At 39.1% G+C, this 23949-nt stretch overlaps 1 protein-coding gene and 1 long non-coding RNA gene across 10 annotated transcripts in view; one reads left to right on the forward strand and one right to left on the reverse strand.

Annotated features, from left to right (window-relative positions):
- Nucleotides 1–9198, reverse strand: part of COG6 (component of oligomeric golgi complex 6) — a 181591-nt gene extending 172393 nt beyond the window's left edge. For 5 of the 8 annotated variants that reach the window (XM_072797266.1, XM_072797267.1, XM_072797263.1 and 2 more), the window contains exons 1-3: nt 8985–9198; nt 5329–5472; nt 505–576 (exon numbers count right to left, since the gene is read on the reverse strand). In XM_072797266.1, the coding sequence (XP_072653367.1) occupies nt 505–576; nt 5329–5472; nt 8985–9137 (369 nt within the window). In that variant the 5' untranslated portion in view covers nt 9138–9198. Of the gene's footprint in view, nt 1–504; nt 577–5328; nt 5473–7895; nt 7931–8323; nt 8911–8984 lie in introns of those variants that run through there. The other 3 variants (XM_072797269.1, XM_072797270.1, XM_072797268.1) reach the window with 3 other exon arrangements.
- Nucleotides 9199–9333: 135 nt separating this feature from the next.
- The window catches only part of LOC140616612 (uncharacterized), a 29988-nt gene continuing 15372 nt past the window's right edge, over nt 9334–23949 (forward strand). The window contains exons 1-5 of one of the 2 annotated variants that reach the window (XR_012017015.1): nt 9334–9496; nt 10118–10208; nt 12008–12202; nt 13358–13446; nt 22959–23075. This is a non-coding gene — a long non-coding RNA (uncharacterized lncRNA). The remainder of the gene's footprint in view (nt 9497–10117; nt 10209–12007; nt 12203–13357; nt 13447–22958; nt 23076–23949) is intronic. The other variant, XR_012017016.1, reaches the window with a different exon arrangement.

Below are 23949 nucleotides of genomic sequence, written 5' to 3' on the forward strand. Positions count from 1 at the left end.
TCACTCTTCCAAAATTATATAAATGAGCATAATTAGGTTAAATCTTAACTCTGCAATCAAACTAGAAGTTTCAAAGTGCTTTAATAAACAGATGTAGAATTACAAATATTTTCCTGAGATTTGTTTCTGTGGGGAGGCTTGAGCACCATAAGCTAGGTCTTTGTTAGGCTTAGCTGTAGTCTGGATTTATTCGTAAGACTTTCTACTCATTTCTGTTGGATTTATGGGATATTATGGGATTGCAAGGTTTATCAAAATTCCATAAAGTTAGCTCTACACTGGCTAGATCAAAATATAAAGGTTTCTGGAGTTAAATGAACAATATCAGTAAACCATCACCCAAAAACACATTTATAGTTAAAAAAATAAGCATAATATTTATATTTAAACTTCCTATAGGACATGATATATTAGATATCCACACACCTTGTAAACCTATCTAACAATTTTTGAAAGCTTACTTTGAACCAGAAACTATGCTAAAATCCAGCCATTATACAGTACCTGTAGGCGACTTGTCATATCTTGACAACAGCTGCTCATTGCTTGAACATCTTCATTTATGCTTTCAAGTTCCTGAAAAGGAAAAAAGTAACAGCAAGCATTACATATATCATTAAAAAATTCTCTTCCCTTAGCCAAAGCCTTATTTTCATCTCATGAATTTTTTTTTACCAAAGCATGACAAAAGACCCTATATTTAATATAGACTGTAAATAATTAAAAAGAATAAATCTAGTGTCAGAAAAGACAAATTAGTATATGCTTTTTAAGGAGGGTGACAATAGAAAATATCAAACGTCTTTAATAGGAACATTAATAGCTTTTCATTCAAGTATTCTAACACTAAGGAATTAATCAGATAAGTGTGCAACAATATATATAAGATGATCAACACAGAGTTGTCCAAAACAAAAGTAAAATGTGAAACGTTTCCAACCACACAATGGAAATCTGTGTATATATTAACAATGATTATATATATATGTTTGTTGGCATGGAAAGATGTCTATATAAGGTTAAAAAAAAGTATTATGAAACAATATATATAATACCTCCCATTTAAAAACATATATATATATATATATATATATACACACACACACACGAATGAACACAGGAAAAGCCAGACAATAAAATACTGACAAAAGTTATTTATGGGTTATAGGATCATAAGCAAGTGTTCTATTTCTGACCTTATCTAACTGTTCTATAATGAACTATTTGTAACTTTTAATTAATAAAAACAAGCAAATACAAAAACTCAATAAAATAAAAATCATGCCTCCTCTACCTTGTAGAAAGTTATCACATAGTAAGTAGTCCTGCCACAAGTTGGCAATTTTCTCAGTAACATTCTCTACTTGTGTTTCCCCCCTCCCCACAGGTACATGGGAACATAACTGGTTACTATGTCCCATCATTTATACCTTTACTGTATGTAACCTATCCATTTCTTTTTTACTACTCTAACAGCTACTACTTTAGTTCAGGTTAATTGGTATCTCTTATGTGAACTGATTAAAAAAAAAAAAAAAAAAAGTTTTCCAACAGGTCTCCCAGACTCAACACTTTTTACCAAACCATTCTCTAGTCCTTATTGAGTCAATGAAAATTATGATATGGAAAAATGATATCACAAAATTACATTTAGTTTCATATCGCACTACTATTTTTTTTCCCAATTCAACTTGATGTCGCACAACAGAAAGATATACAAGGAAGTTTCAATGGTACACAGTGGACAATCCCTTTCAACACAATATCCAGACCTTCAAATAGAAACATGACAGCCTTATGGCCAATCAGAGGGCAAGAGATAAGAAAGCTGCCCAGCAAGGCTATAAACAAAGCGTGAGGATGAACCAGTTAGAAAATCACTTATCAGAATATGAGCATAAATCTAAGTTCCAAAGTAAGATTTTTCTCCCTTCTTTCTATCTAAGACTTTGAATTATAAATATCTAATGTTGCTCTATTTCACTACAAACAGGATACAAATCAAATTATTAAATGAAGTCCTAAACTGCTTTGAGGTGCACAGTAAAAAAAAAAAAAAAAAAAAAAAAAGAAAAAGAAAAAAAAAGCATGATTTCAAAATATCAATTAATATTAGCAATAGCAGAAACCTAAGTAAACTTATCTATCTCACCATTCCCTTAAATCTCACTGTGTAATTTTTTTAAAGATTTTATTTATTTATTTAACAGAGAGATAGCATAGGAAGGGAGAGCAACAGGCAGACGGAGAGGGAGAGGGTGAAGCAGGCTCCCCATGGAGCAGGAAGCCCAACGAGGCTCGATCCCAGGACTTGGGGATCATGACCTGAGCTGAAGATAGATGCTTAACTCACTGAGCCACCCAAGCACCCCCTCACTGTGTAATCTAATACGAATAGAACTATGACATGATCAGCCAACTAGGTCAAGAATAACTACTCCTGGGGATCTCTGGGTGGCTCAGTGGTTTAGTACCTGCCTTTGGCCCAGGGTGCGATCTTGGAGTCCTGGGATCGAGTCCCACGTCAGGCTCCCTCATGGATCTTGCTTCTCCTTCTGCCTGTGTCTCTGCCTCTCTCTCTGTGTCTCATGAATAAATAAATAAAATCTTAAAAAAAAAAAAAGAATAACTACTCCTAATATTTACTTTAGCCACCATAATATACGAAATGGACCTGATTTGTCAAATAATATAAATTATATCTCTGAATATATGACTTAAATGCAGAGTTCTGATAACTGTAATTCAATGGCCTGTATATTACTTATAAAATCTTTATTTGAACTTAGGGCAAACTACCTTCCCCTGCCCCCCAATTATAAAATTATAGGCTGGGAAATACAACTGGTGTATGATAAACTTTTTAAAAAGTTGTTATTATTGTAAATTTTCAAAAATATGGGATGCCTGGGTGGCTCAGGTCATGATCCCAGGGTCCTGGGATCAAGTCCTGAATTGGGCTCCCCACAGTGAGCCTGCTACTCCCTCTGCCTATGTCTCTGCCACTCTCAATGTGTCTCTCATGAATACAATAAAATTTTTAAAAATCTTCAGAAAATTTTCAAAAATATCCAAAAGTTGAGATAATATGAATGCCAATGTGCATATCACCCAGCTTCAACCACTCGTTTCATCTATTTGTCTACTGACTTTCTACCTCTCCTCCATCCCTTTCTCCTTCCTCCACAACTGAATTATTTTAAATTCACAATATTTTATCATTTCATTCATAAAGATCAGTATATGCTTTTAAGAAGACCCCAAAAAACATAATGCCATTTTCACATCTAAAAATTTAACAATGAACTCAATATCAAATACCTAGTCAGGGTTCCAATCTTCCCATTGTCCCAGTTTTTAAATAATTATTTCAAGTCAGGAACTAAAATTCACAAATAGCAACTGATTGCTATTTCTCATTTCTTTTTTTTTTTTTAATCTACAGAGTCTCACTTCTCCCCATTTTTCTTTTACTTTTTCTTAACTATTTATTTGTTGAAGAAACCAGCTTATTTATCTCTATCATTCACTGTGTTCTGTATTTACTGACAGCATATTTGTGGTGTTAATATATTCCTCTGACCCCTGTATTTCCTATAAACAGGCAGTTAGATCTTGATTATATTCTGCTTCAGTTTTCCGGCCAGAATTTTTCACAGGTGGTGCTGTATACCTTTATTAGAGGAGTGACAGGTAAGAGGTCAGCTGTTTTTTTGTGAGGTTAGCTGCTGGTGATGACCAAGGGCTAGATCAGTGGTGCTCAACCAAGGCAATTTTGTTCCCCAATGGGGCATCTGGCAGTGTCTGTAGACATTTTTGGGTGGAACAACTGAAGGATAAACAGTCCTACTAGCACTGACTGGATAGTAGCCAGGGATGCTACTCAACACCCTAAAGAGCAGAAGACAGTCCCCAATTGTCTGAACCAAAATGTAAATAGTGCCAAGTTGAGAAACCTTAAACTAGATCCATAAATTTACCAGTGGTGGCAAAATCTTCTAATCTTCTTGATATTACAATACATCTATAAAAAGAGAAGCCTCCCCTCAACAACTGTATGTTGTTGGAAGAAAAGACAGGATAGATGCTTGACTCTTCCCTTTTCTTTAGCAGTTTTTGAAATAAGTTTATTCCCTTATATCCACCAAATATAACCAACAAGGATTCTGTTTGGTTTTTAGATCAGTACAAATTTGTGCGTTTAAACATGTTTGATATTTTTTAGTCCACTGAGTTATTCTTATTGATGCTCTAATCATCCTATCTTTGGGCAACAGAAGCCTCATCAAGTTAGGTCCAAAGTTCTTCCGTCACTTCCCGAATAGTCTTAGATAGCTTCCCGGCTTTCTGAAATTTATAAGATTGTTCCTTTCAGTGGGAAACGGTATTTAGAGACCACAGTCAGGATGTGCTCATGGATACCCTTTCTATTCTTATGAATACTATCAAACTGTCCTTCCAACCTTCCAGATTTTTAGCCTATCAATGAACTCTTTCTAAATATAATCTGTTGATTAATTAGGCACTGAAACTATATATAACACTTTCAAATGCAACTGATGCAGAATATGTGATATTAATAAAGTTAACAAAATATTGCATGATAAATAAAATACAATAACATAATAAAATTCATTTTACCCTATGGTGAGTAGAGTGTTCATTCATGTATGATAAATTATTATTTGTGCCAGACGTAATTGATCTTAATTAATCCAAAAATTTCCTAATTTATGATGCACTAACGTAACCTAATCCTAATTAACTTACAATGGAGAGTGGTTATCCAGAGGTTTATTCAGTGAGGAAAAATTTCTACTGGAAAATCATTTAAAGAAATGTCTTGGGATCCCTGGGTGGCGCAGCAGTTTAGCGCCTGCCTTTGGCCCAGGGCGCGATCCTGGAGACCCGGGATCGAATCCCACGTCGGGCTCCCGGTGCATGGAGCCTGCTTCTCCCTCTGCCTATGTCTCTGCCTCTCTCTCTCTCTCTCTCTCTCTGTGTGACTATCATAAATAAATTTAAAAAAATAAAAATTAAAAAAAAAATTAAAGAAATGTCTTTTCTTGCTGTTGTTGATAAAAAAGCAAAAATTTCTAAGAGAATATCCTAAAACAAATGTTACAACTTTTTAAGCAGCATTAGTGGAGGTCACACAGATTCAGAAATCTCAGTAATTGAGGACCCAGGTGCTTCTGGAGTAAGTAGTTTTCTATTTTAACATGGTACATGAATAGCAAACATATCAACCCAATTCATAAAAATACTTAGCACAGAGTTAGGTATATACAGTAGGTTCTCAATAAATGTTAAAAAGAATTTACATACTTCCTTCACTTCCTTGAAAATGCTGACAAATTCTTCATTGATGGCTAAACTTCTGCGTTCAATATCTCCACGTAAATTTCTTCGAGTCCGCAAACTGTTTTCAACAAAAAAGGTTGAGAGTGCCTTGAGAGCTTCCAACATCTCCTACAAAATTGGTAACAGAAGACAATTACTGGAACCATTTTTCAAATGTTTTCTTAATCTCAAGCCAAATTTTAATGAAATAATTTTCAAATGTTTCCATTAAATAATCAAAAAATACTGGATGACCTTCACATTACTGAAGAGTAAACTTATTTCCAAAACACAGTAAGGATCTACTTACTTGTACATTATGGCATGAATAAAAGACTACTCACTGTAGAATAGTTTTGAATTGTAAAGATTGGAAATAACTTTAATGTCCATCTAAAGAGGACTGGTTAAAGAAATTATGATATATCCATTCTAACAAAGATGAAAACTTGTATGTACTTACATAATACAAACTTCAGGATACAGTAAGTGAAACAGCAAGGTATAGAAACAATTATAACACCAATTGAAAAAAAAAAAGGAAAAGGACTATACACATGGATATTTTTTAAAGATTTTTTATTTACTTATTTGAGAGAGAGAGATAGTGACAGAGATAGCAAGAGAGAGCATGAGTCGGGAGGAGAGGGAGAAGCAGGTTCCTCAATGAATAGGGCAACTGAAACAGGGCCGGATCCCAGGACCCTGGGATCATGACCTGAGCTGAAGGCAGATGCTTACCTGACTGAGTCACCCAGGGGCCCTTATACATGCATATTTATTGGTGAATGTATACACTATAAGAAATAAATACTACCCGCAGCCTCCAGGTTAGGAACTAAGTAACTGGGAGCAGAACTTAGAGTAATACCTCTCGGAGGTGACTTTTGAACTAAGGCCTCAGTAACAGGAAAGCCATCCATGAGGACAAAGCTGTTCACAGGCAGAAAAAAACTGTGAGTACAAAGACCCTAAAGCAGGTGGCTCAGTTGGTTAAGCATCTGCCTTTGGCTCAGGTCAAAATCTCAGGGTTCTGGGATTGAGTCCTGCATCAGGGCTCCCTGCTCAGCGAGGAGTCAGCTTCTTCCTCTGCCCCTCCCCCAGTTTGTTCTCTCTCTCTCTCTCTCTCTCTCCCTCTCTAATTTAACAAATAAAATTTTTTTTAATTTTTTTATTTATTTATTTATGATAGTCACACAGGGAGAGAGAGAGAGAGGCAGAGAGAGAAGCAGGCTCCATGCACCGGGAGCCTGACGTGGGATTCGATCCCGGGTCTCCAGGATTGCGCCCTGGGCCAAAGGCAGGCGCCAAACCGATGCGCCACCCAGGGATCCCCAAATAAAATATTTTTTAAAAAAAGACCCTAAAGCAGCAGAAAGGCCATTATGACTGAAGCTGTGGGACACTACAGACGTTTTAGGAAAAGGAGTAATAAATAAAATGTGCTTTGTATGTTTAAAAGTTTATTCTAATTTTGTGAGGAGAGCAGATGGGGGACAGGGAGAAAGGAAGCAAGTAGGAGAAACTAAAATAATCCAAGCAAGATTTGACAGTGACTTAGAACAAGACAGCAGCATTACAGATGAAAGCAAGGAGATATTTCAAATCAATTTTTTTGAAGGTAGAGCCTACAGGACTTGTTAATGGACTGAATGTACGAAATGAAAAAATAATGACAGGAATCAAAAATTATTCATACACTTTTTGCTTGTCTGGGTAAGTGCTATTCTTTACTAACAGTGGAAAGCAGAAGCAGTTTGGAGAAAAACCAAGAGTCTGGCTATGTTAGGTTTTTAAGATGTTGATCAGGTAACTAACTGGAGGAATCATATAAGCAACTGACTATACAAATCAGAGATGTCTGGGATCCCTGGGTGGCGCAGTGGTTTGGCGCCCGCCTTTGGCCCAGGGTGCGATCCTGGAGACCCAGGATCGAATCCCACATCAGGCTCCTGGTGCATGGAGCCTGCTTCTCCCTCTGCCTGTGTCTCTGCCTCTCTGTCTCTCTCTCTGTGTGTGTGTGACTATCATAAATAAATAAAGAAAAGAATATTTTAAAAAAAAATCAGAGATGTCAAGAACAAAGTTATAAATTAGAGAACTGTCACCCTTTTGCTAGGAAAGTGAGAGAGTTCTCCTTACAGAGAAAATATGCACAGAGGAGAGAAGGGAGAAGACCAAGCCCAAGATATCTATCTGCAAATATAAACTCCTATGCCTGAACTAACACATATTCTAATGGGCTAACCCTCTATGTTTCAGTTAAAATGTTACTCTGTGACATTGGCTGGATTGACAAAAATAGTAAAGCTATTTTAATTCAATTCAATATCCTAGAAAGCATTACAAAGATTTATGTACCAAAAAAAGAAAAAGAAAAAGAAACCCATAAAATGAAGCTATTTCTTTTGATTATAACCTTGAAATGCCCTAGACCTGGCTCAAAGAAATAGTCCGTAAATGATGAGTGAACAAACCACACAGACAGGTGCAAATTACAGCTCTATCAGTTATTGGTAATAGGATTTAATCTAGTTACATTCTTTCAATACCTTGGGTAAAAAGGAGATTATCTACATCATAGGAACTGTATTAAATGAGATAAAAAGGGTCAGTATTAGACACAATAAACAATAAGCTGTTCGATAAAATTAACATTGAATAAGAAATGGTAAGTGCTGGGCGGGCACTGTGCTGAGCACTTCAGGCAGATTCTCTTGTTGAATCCTCACAACAAGAGGATTTCCCCCTGAGAAAGTTACCAGCAGAATTCTCAACTTAGAAATGATGAAAGATAAGCTTGGGGAAAATAAGAGGCTTATTCAAATCATAATGCTTCAGTTTCATGGTTATATCTAACAAGAGGCGGCCCTAGAGTCTGTCTTTCTCATTATATTATTTTTTACACACAAATTCTATTGACGGCTTATTTTCAGTCACCTGCAAACTCATCTATAAAGGTCTCTCAACTTCCACATACATTTTTTCCTTTACGGCATGACCAGTTTACCCAAAGGCTCCAAGCCACTACAGAAGAGACCACCAGCCAGGACGAGGCGGGATGGATGCGTCTCAGGAGGCACTTGGGAGACGATGCGAAAGGTTCATCTTGTAAAGAAACGCAGTGTGAGCCCACGTGCCACAGGCGGAGCGTATCTAAAGGCAGCAAAGGCTGGTACAGAGTCTCTCACGCGGGCCGGGCCGCGCAAGTAGTAGCTCCTCCTCTGGGCGAACCGGTTCAGTGGCTCTCACGCTCAGTTCCGCCTACCCCGGTTCTCCGGAGCCCCGACTCCTACAGCCTCAGCTTGTCGTTTACTTTTTTTTTTTTTTCTTAAGATCTTACTTACTTATTCATGAGAGACACAGAGAGAGTGAGAGAGGCAGAGACCCGGCAGAGGGAGGGGTCCCACCCGGCCCTGGGCCCTGGGCCCTCGCGGCCCCTCCGGGGGCGCACACTCCGCCGTCGGCCCCCGGGGCCCGGGCCTTCCAGGAACAGGCTTTCAAGCGCGGGCCGACAGTCAGGGCACCTCCTCGCTCTTCCCGGGTCTCGTCGGGCCCCGCGGGTGTGCGGCCCCGTCCACGCCCACAGCGGGGCGGGGGCGTGAGGCAGCGGGGGGACCCGGCCCCGCCAGCCCCGGTACCTTGTCGTTGTCCAGCCGCGTCTCCAGGATCTTATTCAGCTTCCGCGACAGCGGGTTGCCGGTCTGCGCCAGGGCCCCGCCTGCCCCGTTGCTGAGGCCGTTGGCAGCCCCGGACGGGGGCACCGCCGCCACTTCCGCGCCGCCGTCGGCCATGGGGGCGCAGGCTCCGCCCCAGCTCCGCGGCCGCCACCTCAGCCCCGGGCTCGGACCCGCGCCGGCGGCGCCGATACTGCGCATGTGCGGGGCCGGCCGCGCACGCGCCCCACGTCCCGGAGGCTCCGCGGGGACTAGCCAGCTCCGCTAGGGGCGCTGGAGGGGCGGGGGCGGGGGCGAATCCTTAGGATGGGAAGGGAACGCTGGTGGGAAATTTTGCAAAATGGTCTGAAATTTAAATAATATTTAAAGTCTGGCTTTGGCCAGTTTGTGGAACACCCAAGTTTCTTCTTGTCTTTGGACCTTCGCATATATTACGCTTTCTCCTACCTGGGAGCTGTAGAATAGTGGATTAGGTGGTGAGTAATAAAATGAAAACTACATTCTCAGGAGGACCTAGATAACAAATATCGTTATTTTTAAATTTTCCTTTCCTTTTAAAATTTGGATCAGAGTAAAATCTCTGAACTTCTTGTTTACTATTTTTCTGAGACGCTAACCATTTGGCTTTTGTCTTTAATTTGCCTTATGACATATGTGTATGTACAGATATACGCATACACATACATATATATACCTGACAAAATCACTTATCCCAATTCTGACAAGTAAAGAAGAAATGCCCCAACTAGCAAAAAGAAAAGAAAAGACCCTAAAGACTCTATGAATTCAATAAATACATAGGATTAGATGAAGAAACTTAAAGTGCTACTGAGGGAACATTAAGAAGAGGGAGGGAGGGACCAAGAGAAAGAGAAACTGGAAACAATCAGTGTCCATCAGTAAAGTACTGAAAAAATAAATTATGGTCCTTTCACTCAGTACAATGCTATGCAATTTACCTGCTATGAAAGAAATTTAAATACTAATGTGGAAAGAATTCCAAAATATAATATGTAAGGAAAGCAAGGTCCAATACAATGTATATAGCGTGATCCCTTGTAGCTACATGTAAATTTAAGCTTTTTCATTTTTTTCAGGATGGTATTCCTGTGCAAGGGAGGCTTTCACTTTTCATTTTGTACTAATTTTACTCATGTGCTACTGAATATATTAACAGAGATTATTAAGGTAAGGGTAATTATGGCCTACTTTGCTCACCAAAACTTCTCTGAATTTACAATTGCAAAAAACAAAAACAAAATCATTTGAAAATTAGAATAATATGTGGTAGTATGAAGATGGAAATTACTATACAATTTAAACATTTAAAGCCATTTGTATGTTTTTAATCATTTATTTAATTATCATATGTTCTATAAGACTATAAAGTATAAATCAGGTGCCAAAAGTCAGTATTTTTCAGAAGTTAAAATAAATACTTGGGTGAGCTTCATTAGAAACATATGTTACATATGTAACAACTTTATATATGTATATATATAAAGTTGAACATAAAGGCTTTCTTTTCGTGAAAATGTGAAAGATAATTGTGTATATTGAGCCCTTTAATATACTAGAGCACTAAAAGAATTAAAAGGCTCTGATTTAAATACTAGAGCACTAAAAGAATTAAAAGGCTCTGATTTAAATATTTTACTTTAATGGGAAAATAAATACATGCATGTGAAAGAGTAAAGCATTCTTACATACCTACAGAGGAACCATGCGGAGTATGGAGTAAAATGTGGAGATTCTTACCTTCCAAGTAATGGTTGGAGGGCCCTCTAAAATCCCCTTCTTCTCCTTCAGATGATTATTTAAACTTTCTTGCTCTTTAGCTTCTGAAATAAGTGAAGTCATATAATAGTGGTCACTGTGACTTCATCTAAATATTATATGGCATTTATTAAGCCACATCTAGTGAGTCATAGAATTTTCAGCCCTCTATATTTTTCACTGTATTAATAGCAAGGCACCTGATAGTTAACCTTCAAATTTACTGATAATCAGACTCAATGTTAGATATTTTTGATATACTATTCTTATCTTGACAACTACCCTGCAGCATTATCATATCATTATTATATCATCATGTATTTAGTACTCTGTTATTGATAGGTAATCCAACACTAAGAAAATCTTTCCAAGGATATATGGCTAACCTTGGATCACATAGCTAATTCCAGGTAAATTGGCAGTTAGTTATCAAATTCTATTACTGCTTCCTCGGTTTTGGTTTTGAGTTGTGCACACTTCTCACTTGAAATGTAGGCAAAAACTTTTGCAGCTAAGCATTCAAATCTGTTCTATACTAGTATTGATTTGACACTGTTCCTAATGTCTTCACAATAAGACCAGTGTTATTTTTCTAAAACAGATTCGGTCCTATCATTCTTTGCTTTAAAAACCATGCTAGTATTTATTGAAGAAAAGAACTGTTTAGTATGGTACACACAGGCCTTCATAATCAGATCTTACATTATCACTCTAGTCTTATTTCTATCCATTTGCCTGTGATTGCAACACTCTAGCCACCTGTGTTTTCCAGGCAACAAACACATCACAAACTATTAAGTCTCCATACCTTGGCTCATACAACCCATTCTTCTGGGAATGTCTGCTCCTCTGAAACTAGTGAAATCCTATTTGTCCTTCCATATAAATTCTTCTGTCTGTACCTTCACAAAGCTCCCACTTCTCCTTGGGGAAAATTAGTTCATTCCTTAAGATGATTCCCATAGAACTTAATATACAACACCTATTATAACTTGTTATATGATTTTTAAAAACTGATTTATATACATGCTGTTCTCCCACTAGTCTCTTAATACTTGGATGATGGAGACTATGTCACTCATTTTTGCCTTGCTAGTTCCTGCCATGATGTCTTGTACACACTTGCTTGTTTACCAAAGGCTTACTGAATGAAAAATATTGAATGAAGTTTTATGGCTTTATAAGTTAGAATTCTTAATTGCAATTAATAGGAGCTGCCTGTGGATGACTTAAAGAGGAATTTATTTAACCAAAGGATACTGGCTAAGTCTCAGAAGAAGAACCATGCTTGGAAAAGAGGGAAAAACAAAAGGAGACAGGGCATATGTAACAACTGCCAAAATCACTCCACGCAGCAGCTCATCATGGACTCCACTGTCATTACTGCTGAAGGCTGGGATCCACAGGTCACTACACCCACACTCCTGACCTTACACGTAGGATGCCTCTATGGCACAACGGCCAATGCTGTCTCTGGAGGCCATATTGCTTAAAATTTTACTGTTCCTGAAGAACACCCCACTGTCTCTGCTTTTTGTGCCGCTTTCTCTTGTTTCAAAGGCTAGGATAGGTGCTTCTCATTGGCAGAGCTTAGGTGATAGATTTGTGCCTATTGTCAAAAGAGCTGAGAAAGTGGATAATACTCAAAAACAGAAAGAATATTCATATATATTCATATACTGTGTAACCCCACTCTCACACATATACTCCAATATATATGGCAAATATCCACCCAGTTTATCCTTTCAGGTGGATAATACTCAACATGTACTCTTCCTCCCATACTCATCCTTAAAAAAAATATTTTTGTCTAATTTAATGCGATTTATTTTTCACATAATCAAAACCTCACTTACTTTATCCTCTAGGGAACAACCTAAGATTGAATCTTTTTCTATTTAGCTCAAAATCAAATTTCTCTCTGGCTTTGTTATAGTCTTTCCCCAATATCCTGTAACATATGGATTAAACTGTAAAGTAACCACCAAATACCCATCTTTTAAAAAATGTTATTAAAAAAAAACAAAAACAGAATAGAAAACAGGGTTAAATGTCAGTTTTTCTGTCTGCAAGTGTCACAAAGCTGTCATTGGAATTTATTATTTCTGTTCTTTCCATGATCCCTTTGTCTTCAGTCAATACACCCCTGGATCAAAGTTCTTTATCCATTGTGGTGACCCAAAGTGCCATGCTGAAAGAAGCAGGGCATTTGATGGATCTGGCTGTATTAAGTTACAGTACTTTTTAAAATTATGCACCAGGACGTAGAAGTCCTAGGAAGTACTCAGAGAATTCTTTAGGTTCTGTCCTTATTTCTTTCTAGCTATACTACATAGTAAAACCCAACTTCCCCTTTATGGTCAGGATTAGTTACTTGGCACAACCATATAACCCCATTTTTTGTCTGTTCACTCAGTGCCACTAGGAGTCTTATCATCCATTTCAACTGGGACAACTGTTCCTACCCCTGATATGTGTAAGATCTCTTTCCTAGGGCCCTGACACTTTTAATGACAAGATGTAAGTTATCCAATATCATACATCTATTCTCATACTTTCAGAAGACAGCAGACCTTCAAGCAACACAGAATTCCAGAGTCAGCATCAGCAGCAGTGCCAGACTTGGAGATAAAGAGCAACATTTTTGAGAGTGAGTAATAAATATAGTAAGAGATGCTATTTCTACCTACTTCCTTTATCCTTAGATCATATATTCTGGCTATGAGAGAAACAGGACAAATACTGAACTCCAATTTAGAGAAAAGCATGTACCCTAAACTTATGAGATGTTATCTTCTGGCTATTGTAGTAATGAGTCAATAATAGTTTCTATCACTATTTTGTAGTTACTTCTTCATAATGGAGTATATCATAAGACTGATGAATTTCATAGGCATTACATCATTTCTTCCACTGTAAAGAAGCAACACTGCATGTGAAATTATGATGGTAAATAAGGCATTCAGTAAGTCCATGAATAGTAGTAAAAGGAGGCAAATTCTAGTTCAGTAGAACAAAATTATTTCTCCTTACATGAGGGAAGGAATCTAATTATGCAAAGGCTACTAGTCTTTCTGGGGTTTGTTAATATACTAGAGACTCAGATTTGGCTGCAGCTGGGTAATTTGGGCACTCAACAAAAGTATTAGGCAGATAAAAGGAAATTCACATTTTTGCAAATGCCATTGTCACCGTTTTACTTTGATCTTGGGCACAAGTGAACAAACTTGTGGGTGGTTAAGAAGGATGACTGACATCCATAGAGTCGGTCATTTCTTTGTCTGATTATTAAGAATTTCCATTGCAGTGAAGGCCACATGGTCCTCCAAAGCCTTGCCATTAATATAATTTTTTTAAGATTTTATTTATTTATTTATTCATTTATTCTTTTGAGACACGGGGAGAGAGAGAGAGAGAGAGAGAGAGAGAGAGAGCATGCGCCCACATGCACAAGCCGGGGAAAAGGGGGAAGAGCAGGGGGCGGGAGAAAAGCAGACTCCTCTATACAGGGCTCAATCCCAGGACCCAGGGATCATGACCTGAGTGGAAGTCAGATGCTTAATCGACTGAGCCACCCAGACTCCCCATTCATACTTCTTACTATTTGCCTTTCCTGTTCAGTCTTCAATTTTTAGGTGTTAAGGCTTCTCACTTTGAAATAATATCCTGATTTTTCTGTTCTCTTTGGTATTTCATGAATTTTGAAAGCTGCCTCAAGTGTCTCATTTTATTTTTGATTCAGACATATTTCTTGTAGTTGTTCTTGTCCTTCAGTTTGTCCCTAGAACTCTCTGAAACTTTAGCAGTCATAGGTGTAATGATCTCAAACCTTTTAGCAACAAAAGGATTTCAAGTCTTCTTCAAATGTAATTGGGTGTAATGATCTCGAACCTTTTAGCAACAAAAGGATTTCAAGCCTTCTTCAAATGTAATTGGCAGGAAGGATAACAGTGTGACTGGTCTACCAGAGGCATGGGTAACACCTCTTGCCCTTTCTTCACTAAGTAAAACTCCCTCTTCACCCGTGCAGCCTCCTCCGGGCTGCCTGCATCACTTGGAGTTTGGGGGCTGCAAAGTAACAGACAGGGTAACTTACTGGAAGGATAAGAAGGCTCAAGGGGCTGAAGGGAAGGCTGAAGACTCCACTGGGAACCAGTAGCAATAGAAGATGCCAGTGGCTAGAACCACTTGGTTATTGGGACACTCCTGCTAGTTCCGTTTTGCTTATTTGTTTTCATTTTATTGTTGTTGCATTTAATTTCGCCTTTGCTTAACATTAGAAGTCCTGAGGCAAGTCCACTTCAACCACATGCCCAGCCATTGGTTGGGACATCATGATTTACAATCCTAACCTGACAGCATGCAATACCAGAAAGATAATTCTGGCCAACCTAACAGCTATAAATTTGTGATCTGGGCAACAGATAAGGAAGCAATCCAAATAAAAAAGGTGTAAAATCAACTAGGTAGTAATGATATTAGTTATAGCGACAGAACAGGGGAGTGGTGAGGACTGTCCTACAGATTTCATTAACTTTGAGCTGACAGCAGAGGTTAATTGCAAATGGGTGGGGTAAGAGATATAATTAGACAATCAAATTTATGAAGGAGATACAGTAAGAGTTGTGTCAGAAATTATAGTAAAAATAAAATGGCTAAGAATAGCCAGATGAAACCATTTGTGAGAAAATGCAAGGATTTGAAAAGCCTCCTTTCTATTTGAACAGGTTTGATATTTTAACAGGCAGCTCAGGTAGTTATTCTGGAAATCACCACTAGGTTCCAGGTCCCTGTCCAGAATCTCTTATCACCACCTGAAATTTTTTACGAGATGATAAAAGATTTAGTAACTTCAGAAAGATGTAAAAATAACCAGAGAAAAAATAATGATAAAATCAAATCCTTGGAATCAATATATCTATACCAAATTTGGAACATCAAGGGCAAATCTAGGTGACCACAGCTGCAGAAAATAAATGAAAGAGAAAATTATATACTTGAAAAGTATATAATTGTCTGAAAAATGTGTGTGCCCTCTTCTTAAATCTGATATATTTAATCTGCCATGTTAAACTTACAATTTTCATTCAAAGTGTTTTTTGTCATTTTAAATTTAATAGGTACAATACGATCTGATAAATTTTTAACAGTATTTATAAATTTAAATAACTCTGATCATCAAATCTTTATTATTAGGTTATTAACTATCATTTAGGTACTTAAGAAAATTTTTTGTGTTAGGTTTCTAATTCCAGTTATCTGTTTAAAGGACTTTAGAAAACCAGATATATTAGGTATTTTTTAAGTTGAAAAGTTTCAGCTAATAAAAACAATCACATTTATAAAGACCTTAAATATTTAGGAGAACATACGATTTGCATGAATTTAATGTGAAATGTGAAACATAATATATGACTTAAATTCATAAGTTATACTTAAATGCTTGGGGAAATTTAATCTCAACATTAGAAACTAATTGAATATTAACTAACAATCACGAGATTTCTAAGTGGATTTATTTTGTATATAAGTTGTATCTACAACTTACATTTAAAAGTTTATTATGTTGGGGATCCCTGGGTGGCTCAGCGGTTTGGCGCCTGCCTTTGGCCCAGGGCGCGATCCTGGAGTCCCGGGATCGAGTTCCGCGTCAGGCTCCTGGCATGGAGCCTGCTTCTCCCTTTGCCTGTGTCTCTGCCTCTCTCTCCCTCTCTCTCTATGTCTATCATAAATAAATAAAATATTTAAAAAAATAAAAGTTTATTATGTTGACTATTAATGAAAATGAATACAGATGTGAGAATTTCTTTCTATTTTTTTAAATTTTTTTTTATTGGAGTTCAATTTGCCAACATATAGCATAACACCCAGTGCTCATCCTGCCAAGTGCCCCCCTTAGTGCCCATCACCCAGTCACCCCAAACCCCCGCCCACTTCTTCCACTAAACCTTGTGCATTTCCCAGAGTTAGGTGTCTCTCATGTTTTGTCCCCCTCACTGATATTTTCACTCATTTTCGCTCCTTTCCCTTTATTCCCTTTCACTATTATTTATATTCCCCAAATGAATGAGACCATATAATGTTTGTTCTTTTCCAATTGACTTATTTCACTCAGCATAATACCCTCCAGGTCCCTCCACATCCAAGGAAATGCTGGGTATTTGTCATTTCTAATGACTGAGGAATATTCCATTGTATACATATACCACAGCTTCTTTATCCATTCATCTTTCGATGGACACTGAGGCTCCTTCCACAGTGTGGCTATTGTGGACACTGCTGCTAGAAACACAGGGGTGCAGGTGTCCCGGCGTTTCACTGCCTCTGTATCTTTTGGGTAAATCCCCAGCAGTGCAATTGCTGGGTGGAAGGGCAGATCTATTTTTGACTCCACACAGTTTTCCAGAGTGGCTGCACCAGTTCACCTTCCCACCAACAGCGCAAGAGGGTTCCTCTTTCTCCACATCCTCTCCAATATGTGTTATTGCCTGTCTTGTTAATTTTCTCCACTCTCACTGGTGTGAGGTGGTATCTCATTGTGGTTTTGATTTGTATTTCCCTGATGGCAAGTGATGCAGAGCATTTTCTCATGGTCTTCTTGGCCATGTCTATGTCTTCCTCTGTGAAATTTCTGTTCATGTCTTTTGCCCATTTCATGATTGGATTGTTTGTTTCTTTGGTGTTGAGTTTAATAAGTTCTTTATAGATATTGGATACTAGTCCTTTATCTGATAGGTCATTTGCAAATATCTTCTCCCATTCTATAGTTTGTCGTTTAGTTTTGTTGACTGCTTCTTTGCTGTGCAGAAGCTTCTTATCTTGATGAAGTCCCAATAGTTCATTTTTGCTTTTGTTTCTCTTGCCTTCATGGATGTATCTTGCAAGAAGTTGCTGTGACCAAGTTCCAAAAGGGTGTTGCCTGTGTTCTCCTCTAGGATTTTGATAGAATCTTGTCTCACATTTAGATCTTTCATCCATTTTGAGTTTATCTTTGTGTATGGTGCAAGAGAGTGGTCTAGTTTCATTCTTCTGCATGTGGATATCCAATTTTCCCAGCACCATTTATTGAGGAGACTGTCTTTCTTCCAGTGGATAGTCTTTCCTGCTTTATTGAATATTAGTTGACCATAAGGTTGAGGGTCCACTTCTGGATTCTCTCTTCTGTTCCATTGATCTATGTGTCTGTTTTTGTGCCAGTACCACACTGTCTTGATGACCACAGCTTTGTAGTACAACCTGAAATCTGGCATTGTGATGCCCCCAGCTATGGTTTCCTTTTTTAATATTCCCCTGGCTATTCGGGGTCTTTTCTGATTCCACACAAATCTTAAGATGATTTGTTCCAACTCTCTGAAGAAAGTCCATGGTATTTTGATAGGGATTGCATTAAATGTGTAAATTGCCGTGGGTAACATTGACATTTTCACAATATTAATTCTTCCTATCCATGAGCATGGAATAGTTTTCCATCTCTTTGTGTCTTCCACAATTTCTTTCAGAAGTGTTCTGTGGTTCTTAGGGTATAGATCCTTTACTTCTTTGGTTAGGTTTATTCCTAAGTATCTTATGCTTTTGGGTGCAATTGTAAATGGGATTGACTCCTTAATTTCTCTTCCTTCAGTCTCATTGTTAGTGTATAGAAATGCCATTGATTTCTGGGCATTGATTTTGTATCCTGCCACACTGCCGAGTTGCTGTATGAGTTCTAGCAATCTTGGGGTGGAGGCTTTTGGGTTTTCTATGTACAGTATCATGTCATCTGCAAAAAGGGAGGGTTTGACTTCTTCTTTGCCAATTTGAATGCTTCTTATTTCTTTTTGCTGCCTGATTGCTGAGGCTAGGACTTCTAGTATTAACTTGAATAGCAGGGGTGAGAGTGGACATCCCTGTCTTGTTCCTGATCTTAGGGTAAAGGCTCCCAATATTTCCCCATTGAGAATGATATTTGCTGTGGGCTTTTCGTAGATGGCTTTTAAGATGTTGAGGAATGTTCCCTCTATCCCTACACTCTGAAGAGTTTTGATCAGGAATGGATGCTGTATTTTGTCAAATGCTTTCTCTGCATCTATTGAGAGGATCATATGGTTCATGTTTTTTCTCTTGCTGATATGATCAATCAGATTGATTGCTGTATGAATGTTGAACCAGCCTTGCGTCCCGGGGATAAATCCCACTTGCTCATGGTGAATAATCTTCTTAATGAATTGTTGGATCCTATTGGCTAGTATCTTGTTGAGAATTTTTGCATCTGTGTTCATCAGGGATATTGGTCTATAATTCTCCTTTTTGGTGGGGTCTTTGTCTGATTTTGGAATTAAGGTGATGCTGGCCTCACAGAATGAGTTTGGAAGTACTCCATCTTTTTCTATCTTTCTGAACATTAGTAGAATAGGTATGGTTTCTTCTTTAAACATTTGATAGAATTCCCCTGGGAAGCCATCTGGCCCTGGACTTTTGTGTCTTGGGAGGTTTTTGATGACTGCTTCAATTTCCTCCCTGGTTATCGGCCTGTTCAGGTTTTCGGTTTCTTCCTGTTCCAGTTTTGGTAGTTTGTGGTTTTCCAGAAATGTGTCCATTTCTTCTAGATTGCCTAATTTATTGGTGTATAGCTGATCATAATAAGTTTTAAAAATCGTTTGTATTTCATTGGTATTGGTGGTGATCTCTCTTTTCTCATTCATGATTTTATTAATTTGAGTCTTTTCTCTCTTGTTTTTAATAAGGCTGGCTAATGGTTTATCTATCTTATTAATTCTTTCAAAGAACCAACTCCTGGTTTTGTTAATCTGTTCCACAGTTCTTCTGGTCTCTATTTCATTGAGTTCTGTTCGAATCTTTATTAATTCTCTTCTTCTGATGGGTGTAGAATCTATTTGCTGTTTTTTCTCCAGCTCCTTTAGGTACAAGGTTAGCTTTTGTATTTGAGTTCTTTCCAGTTTTTGGATGGATGCTTGTATTGCGATGTATTTCCCCCTCAAGACTGCTTTTGCTGTATCCCAAAGATTTTGAATGGTTGTATCTTCATTCTCATTAGTTTCCATGAATCTTTTAATTCTTCCCTAATTTCCTGGTTGACCCTTTCATCTTTACAGGATGATCCTTAACCTCCACGTGTTTGAAATCCTTCCAAACTTCTTGTGATTTAGTTCTAGTTTCAAAGCATTATTGTCTGAAAATATGCAGGGGAGGATCCCAATCATTTGATATTGGTTAAGACCTTATTTGTGACCCAGTATGTGGTCTATTCTGGAGAAAGTTCCATGTGCACTTGAAAAGAATGTGTATTCAGTTGCATTTGGATGTAAAGTTCTGTAAATATCTATGAAATCCATCTGGTCCAGTGTATCATTTAAAGCTCTTGTTTCTTTGGAGATGTTGTGCTTAGAAGATCTGTCGATTGTAGAAAGCGCTATATTCAAGTCACCAAGTATAAGTGTATTATTATCTAAGTATGTCTTAAGTTTGGTTATTAATTGATTGATATTCTTGGCAGCTCCCACATTCGGACATAAATACTCATGATTGTTAGGTCCTCTTGTTGAGTAGAATCTTTATGTATGATATAGTGTCCTTCTTCATCTCTTACTACAGTCTTTGGGATAAACTTTAATTTATCTCATATAAGGATGGCTACCCCTGCTTTCTTTTGAGGACCATTTGAATGGTAAATGGTTCTCCAACCTTTTATTTTCAGGCTGGAGGTGTCCTTAGGTCTAAAATGAGTCTCTTGTAGACAGCAAATCGATGGGTCCTGCTTTTTTATCCAGTCTGAAACCCTGTGCCTTTTGATTGGATCATTAAGCCCATTCACATTCAGAGTTACTATTGAAAGATAAGAATTTAGTGTTATCATGATATCTATTCAGTCCCTGTTTTTGTGGATTGTTTCCTTGGACTTCCTTTTTCTTTTACGGGGTCCCCCTTAATATTTCTTGCAAAGCTGGTTTGGTGGTCACATATTCTTTCAGTTTCTGCCTATCTTGGAAGCTCTTTATCTCTCCTTCTATTCTGAATGAGAGCCTTGCTGGATAAAGTATTCTTGGTTGCATGTTCTTCTCATTTAGGACCCTGAATATATCCTGCCAGCCCTTTCTGGCCTGCTAGGTCTCTGTGGAGAGGTCTGCTGTTAATCTAATACTTCTCCCCATAAAAGTCAGAGATTTCTTGTCTCTTGCTGCTTTAAGGATCTTCTCTTTATCTTTGGATTTTGCAAGTTTCACTATTAAATGTTGAGGTGTTGAGCGGTTTTTATTGATTTTAGAGGGGGAGGGAGATCTCTCTATTTCCTGGATCTGAATGCCCGTTTCCCTTCCCAGATTAGGAAAGTTTTCAGCTAGGATTTGTTCAAATACATATTCTGGCCCTCTGGCCCTTTCGGCGCCCTCAGGAACCCCAATTAAATGTAGATTTTTTCCTTCTGAGGCTGTCATTTATTTCCCTTAACCTTTATTCATGATCTTTTGTTTTTCTCTTTTTCCTCAGTTTCCTTCCTTGCCATCAACTTGTCTTCTATGTCACTCACTCTTTCTTCTACCTCATTAACCCTCATCGTTAGTACCTCCTGTTTGGATTGCATCTCATTTAATTGATTTTTAATTTTGGCATGATTAGATCTAAATTCTGCAGTCGTGAGGTCTCTTGAATCCTTTATGCTTTTTTCCAGAGCCACCAGTCGCTTTATAATTGTGCTTATGAATTGTCTTTGTGACATCGAATTGTAATCCAAATTCTGTACCTCTGTGGGAGAGAGTATGGTTTCTGATTCTTTCTTTTGTGGTGGTTTTTTCCTTCTAGTTATTTTGCTCAGTGCAGAGTGGCCAAAAACATGTTGTACTGGAAAAAGGAGAAAAAGAGAGGAAAGAAAAAAAAAAAAAGGAAAAAAAAGGGGGGCGGACAAATAGAAAACAGAAAACAAGGGGTAGTATTCTCTGATTCTATATACTGTAAATCCTTTGACTTCCCCTGGAACTTTCCAGTGCTGCTTGATCAATAACTTGCTTTTCCCCTGTCCTTCTAGCTGGTCTGGGGGAGGGACCTGATGTGCTGATTCTCAGGTGTGTGCACCTGGGGGAGCTGCCCAGCCCCCTGCCAGGTGCACAGGCTCAGTGGGAGCTATCTATCCTGTGAGGCCCCTGCTCAGTCCCAGGTACAAGGTGACACCAGGAGGAACATCAACAGTGTTGGCGGCCAGCTCTCCAACTCTGGAGTCAGCTCCAGCAGTAACTACCGCAGCTCCCAGTCCTCAGGGGCCTGGATGCCCCAGGGTCGGGGCGGGGGGTGCCAATCTGCACAGCTCAGGGCCGCCCAACGGCAGGGGCGTCCTTGCTGTCCTGTGTCCTCCCAGCCTCCACCTGTCAGGGGCGAGCACCGGATCCTGGGCTGTGTCCCCTGGTGCCCTGGGCTCCCGGGCCTGCGCCGCTGGAATCGCTCTCCCGGGGCCGCGCAGCCCCCTCCGCGCCAGCCGCCACCTGAGCCACCAACACCGAGCTGCTCCCGGGCCCCGCCGTGCCCGCGCTGCAGCCCTTTAGGGAGCTCGGCCGCGGGGTGCGGCCGCTCTCCCCCCGGGGCCCAGGTCCTCTGTTAGTGCTCCCGGAGCCTGAAGGCATCCCCGCCCCTCCTGGGGTCCTGCCCGAGCTCCCTGCGAGCACCTTTCCGTCGGGGAAGGTTGGTGAACCTCCTGCTTCTCCGGGATGGGCCTTACCTGTCCTGGGGACGCTCCCTGGCGGCCTGAGCCTGGCTCCTTGCGAGGCCCCTCCCCCTCGGATGCTTTTTTATTTCTTTTTTTTTTTTTTTCCGTCTTCCTACTTTGATAGAACCGCAAACTCTTCTACTGTAGGATTCCAGCTGTTCTCTCTTTAAATCTCAGACCGAATTCGCAGGTTTTCAGGATGATTTGAAAGTTATCTAGGTAAGGACAGGTGACGTGGGGATCCTAATCTTTCGCCATCTTGCCCGGCCTCCCCGAGAATTTCTTTCTGATGCAAAAGCTATCCGTATACATTTAAGCGAAAGAAAGAAAGAAAGAAAGAGAGAAAGAGAGAGAGAGAGGGAGGGAGGGAGGGAGGGAGGAAGGAAAAGAGAAAGAGAAAGAGAGAGAAAGAAAACAAAACCTCAATTATCAAAAAATAATTCTCCAAAACAATTGATGTATTGTTACCACAGGAAGGGAGAATGAAGCTTGATGGCCCAAAGCTACAAAAATTCACCACACAGCCTCTAATCTGGAACTGCAAGAACCTTAGTCCTCCATGGAGCCCATTTGAAAACTGAAGTGAAGTGGTAGGTGCTCTGGTCTCGGCGTCAGAAAACTTGGTTTGAGTCTCACCTTGACACAGTATGACATCAGGCAACTCACCTTTGGCCTGCAAATCTTAGTCTCATCTGCAAAATACTGCAGCGCCACCTGATTTACTAAATAATGATGATCTGGTGAAATAAAATATGTGCAAGACTTAGTATAACCTGTAAAGTGACACATACTTGCCACGTTTATTCTGAGCTATTGCACACCACCATCAGTGGAACTAAACAATGATCTTTCATTTTTGCCCATCTCATGCAATGGTTTCACATTTTCAGGCAAAGCACCTGTGGTTTCATGCATTTTCTATCCTCTTTCAGCTTCAAGTTCCATGGGGCACACACATAAACACACACTTTCATAGTAAGTTGTAAGCATCCTCGTACTTTCTGGAGCTCTGATTGTGGCCTCTTTCCCTATATGGATGCATGTATTCTCCAGAAGCAAGCTTGCTATGGTGTTTATTTGTCTATTCCCATAGTCCTCATCTGCAGGGGTGCCAGCTAGCCTCTGTCATTTAACACTTACCACACTTAATCACTGGATAGTAATGTCTCCAATTTAAATAGCCACAGTTGAAATTGTCATTTTGCACTTCTGTGCTGCAGCTTTAGGAATTAAACTATGTATTTTCTCTTCATTTTACTTGGCCTCCTCTTGTTGCCATTCTGCATAGACCTGCCTAACAGCCTTTAGGTTTTAATGGACTGCTATTGATTTTCTTTTCAGAATATATGAGCCCACGACCTCTTAGTGAAATTAAGCAGTCCACCTGTCACAGGGAATCTGATTTCTGTCGAACTTCTGCTTGAGCTTCCCAGGTACCTATGCTGTGCCACCCCGTCCTCTGTG

Source organism: Canis lupus, chromosome 24 (genome assembly GCF_048164855.1).
Source record: "Canis lupus baileyi chromosome 24, mCanLup2.hap1, whole genome shotgun sequence".
In the NCBI taxonomy this organism is placed as follows: Eukaryota; Metazoa; Chordata; class Mammalia; order Carnivora; family Canidae; genus Canis; species Canis lupus.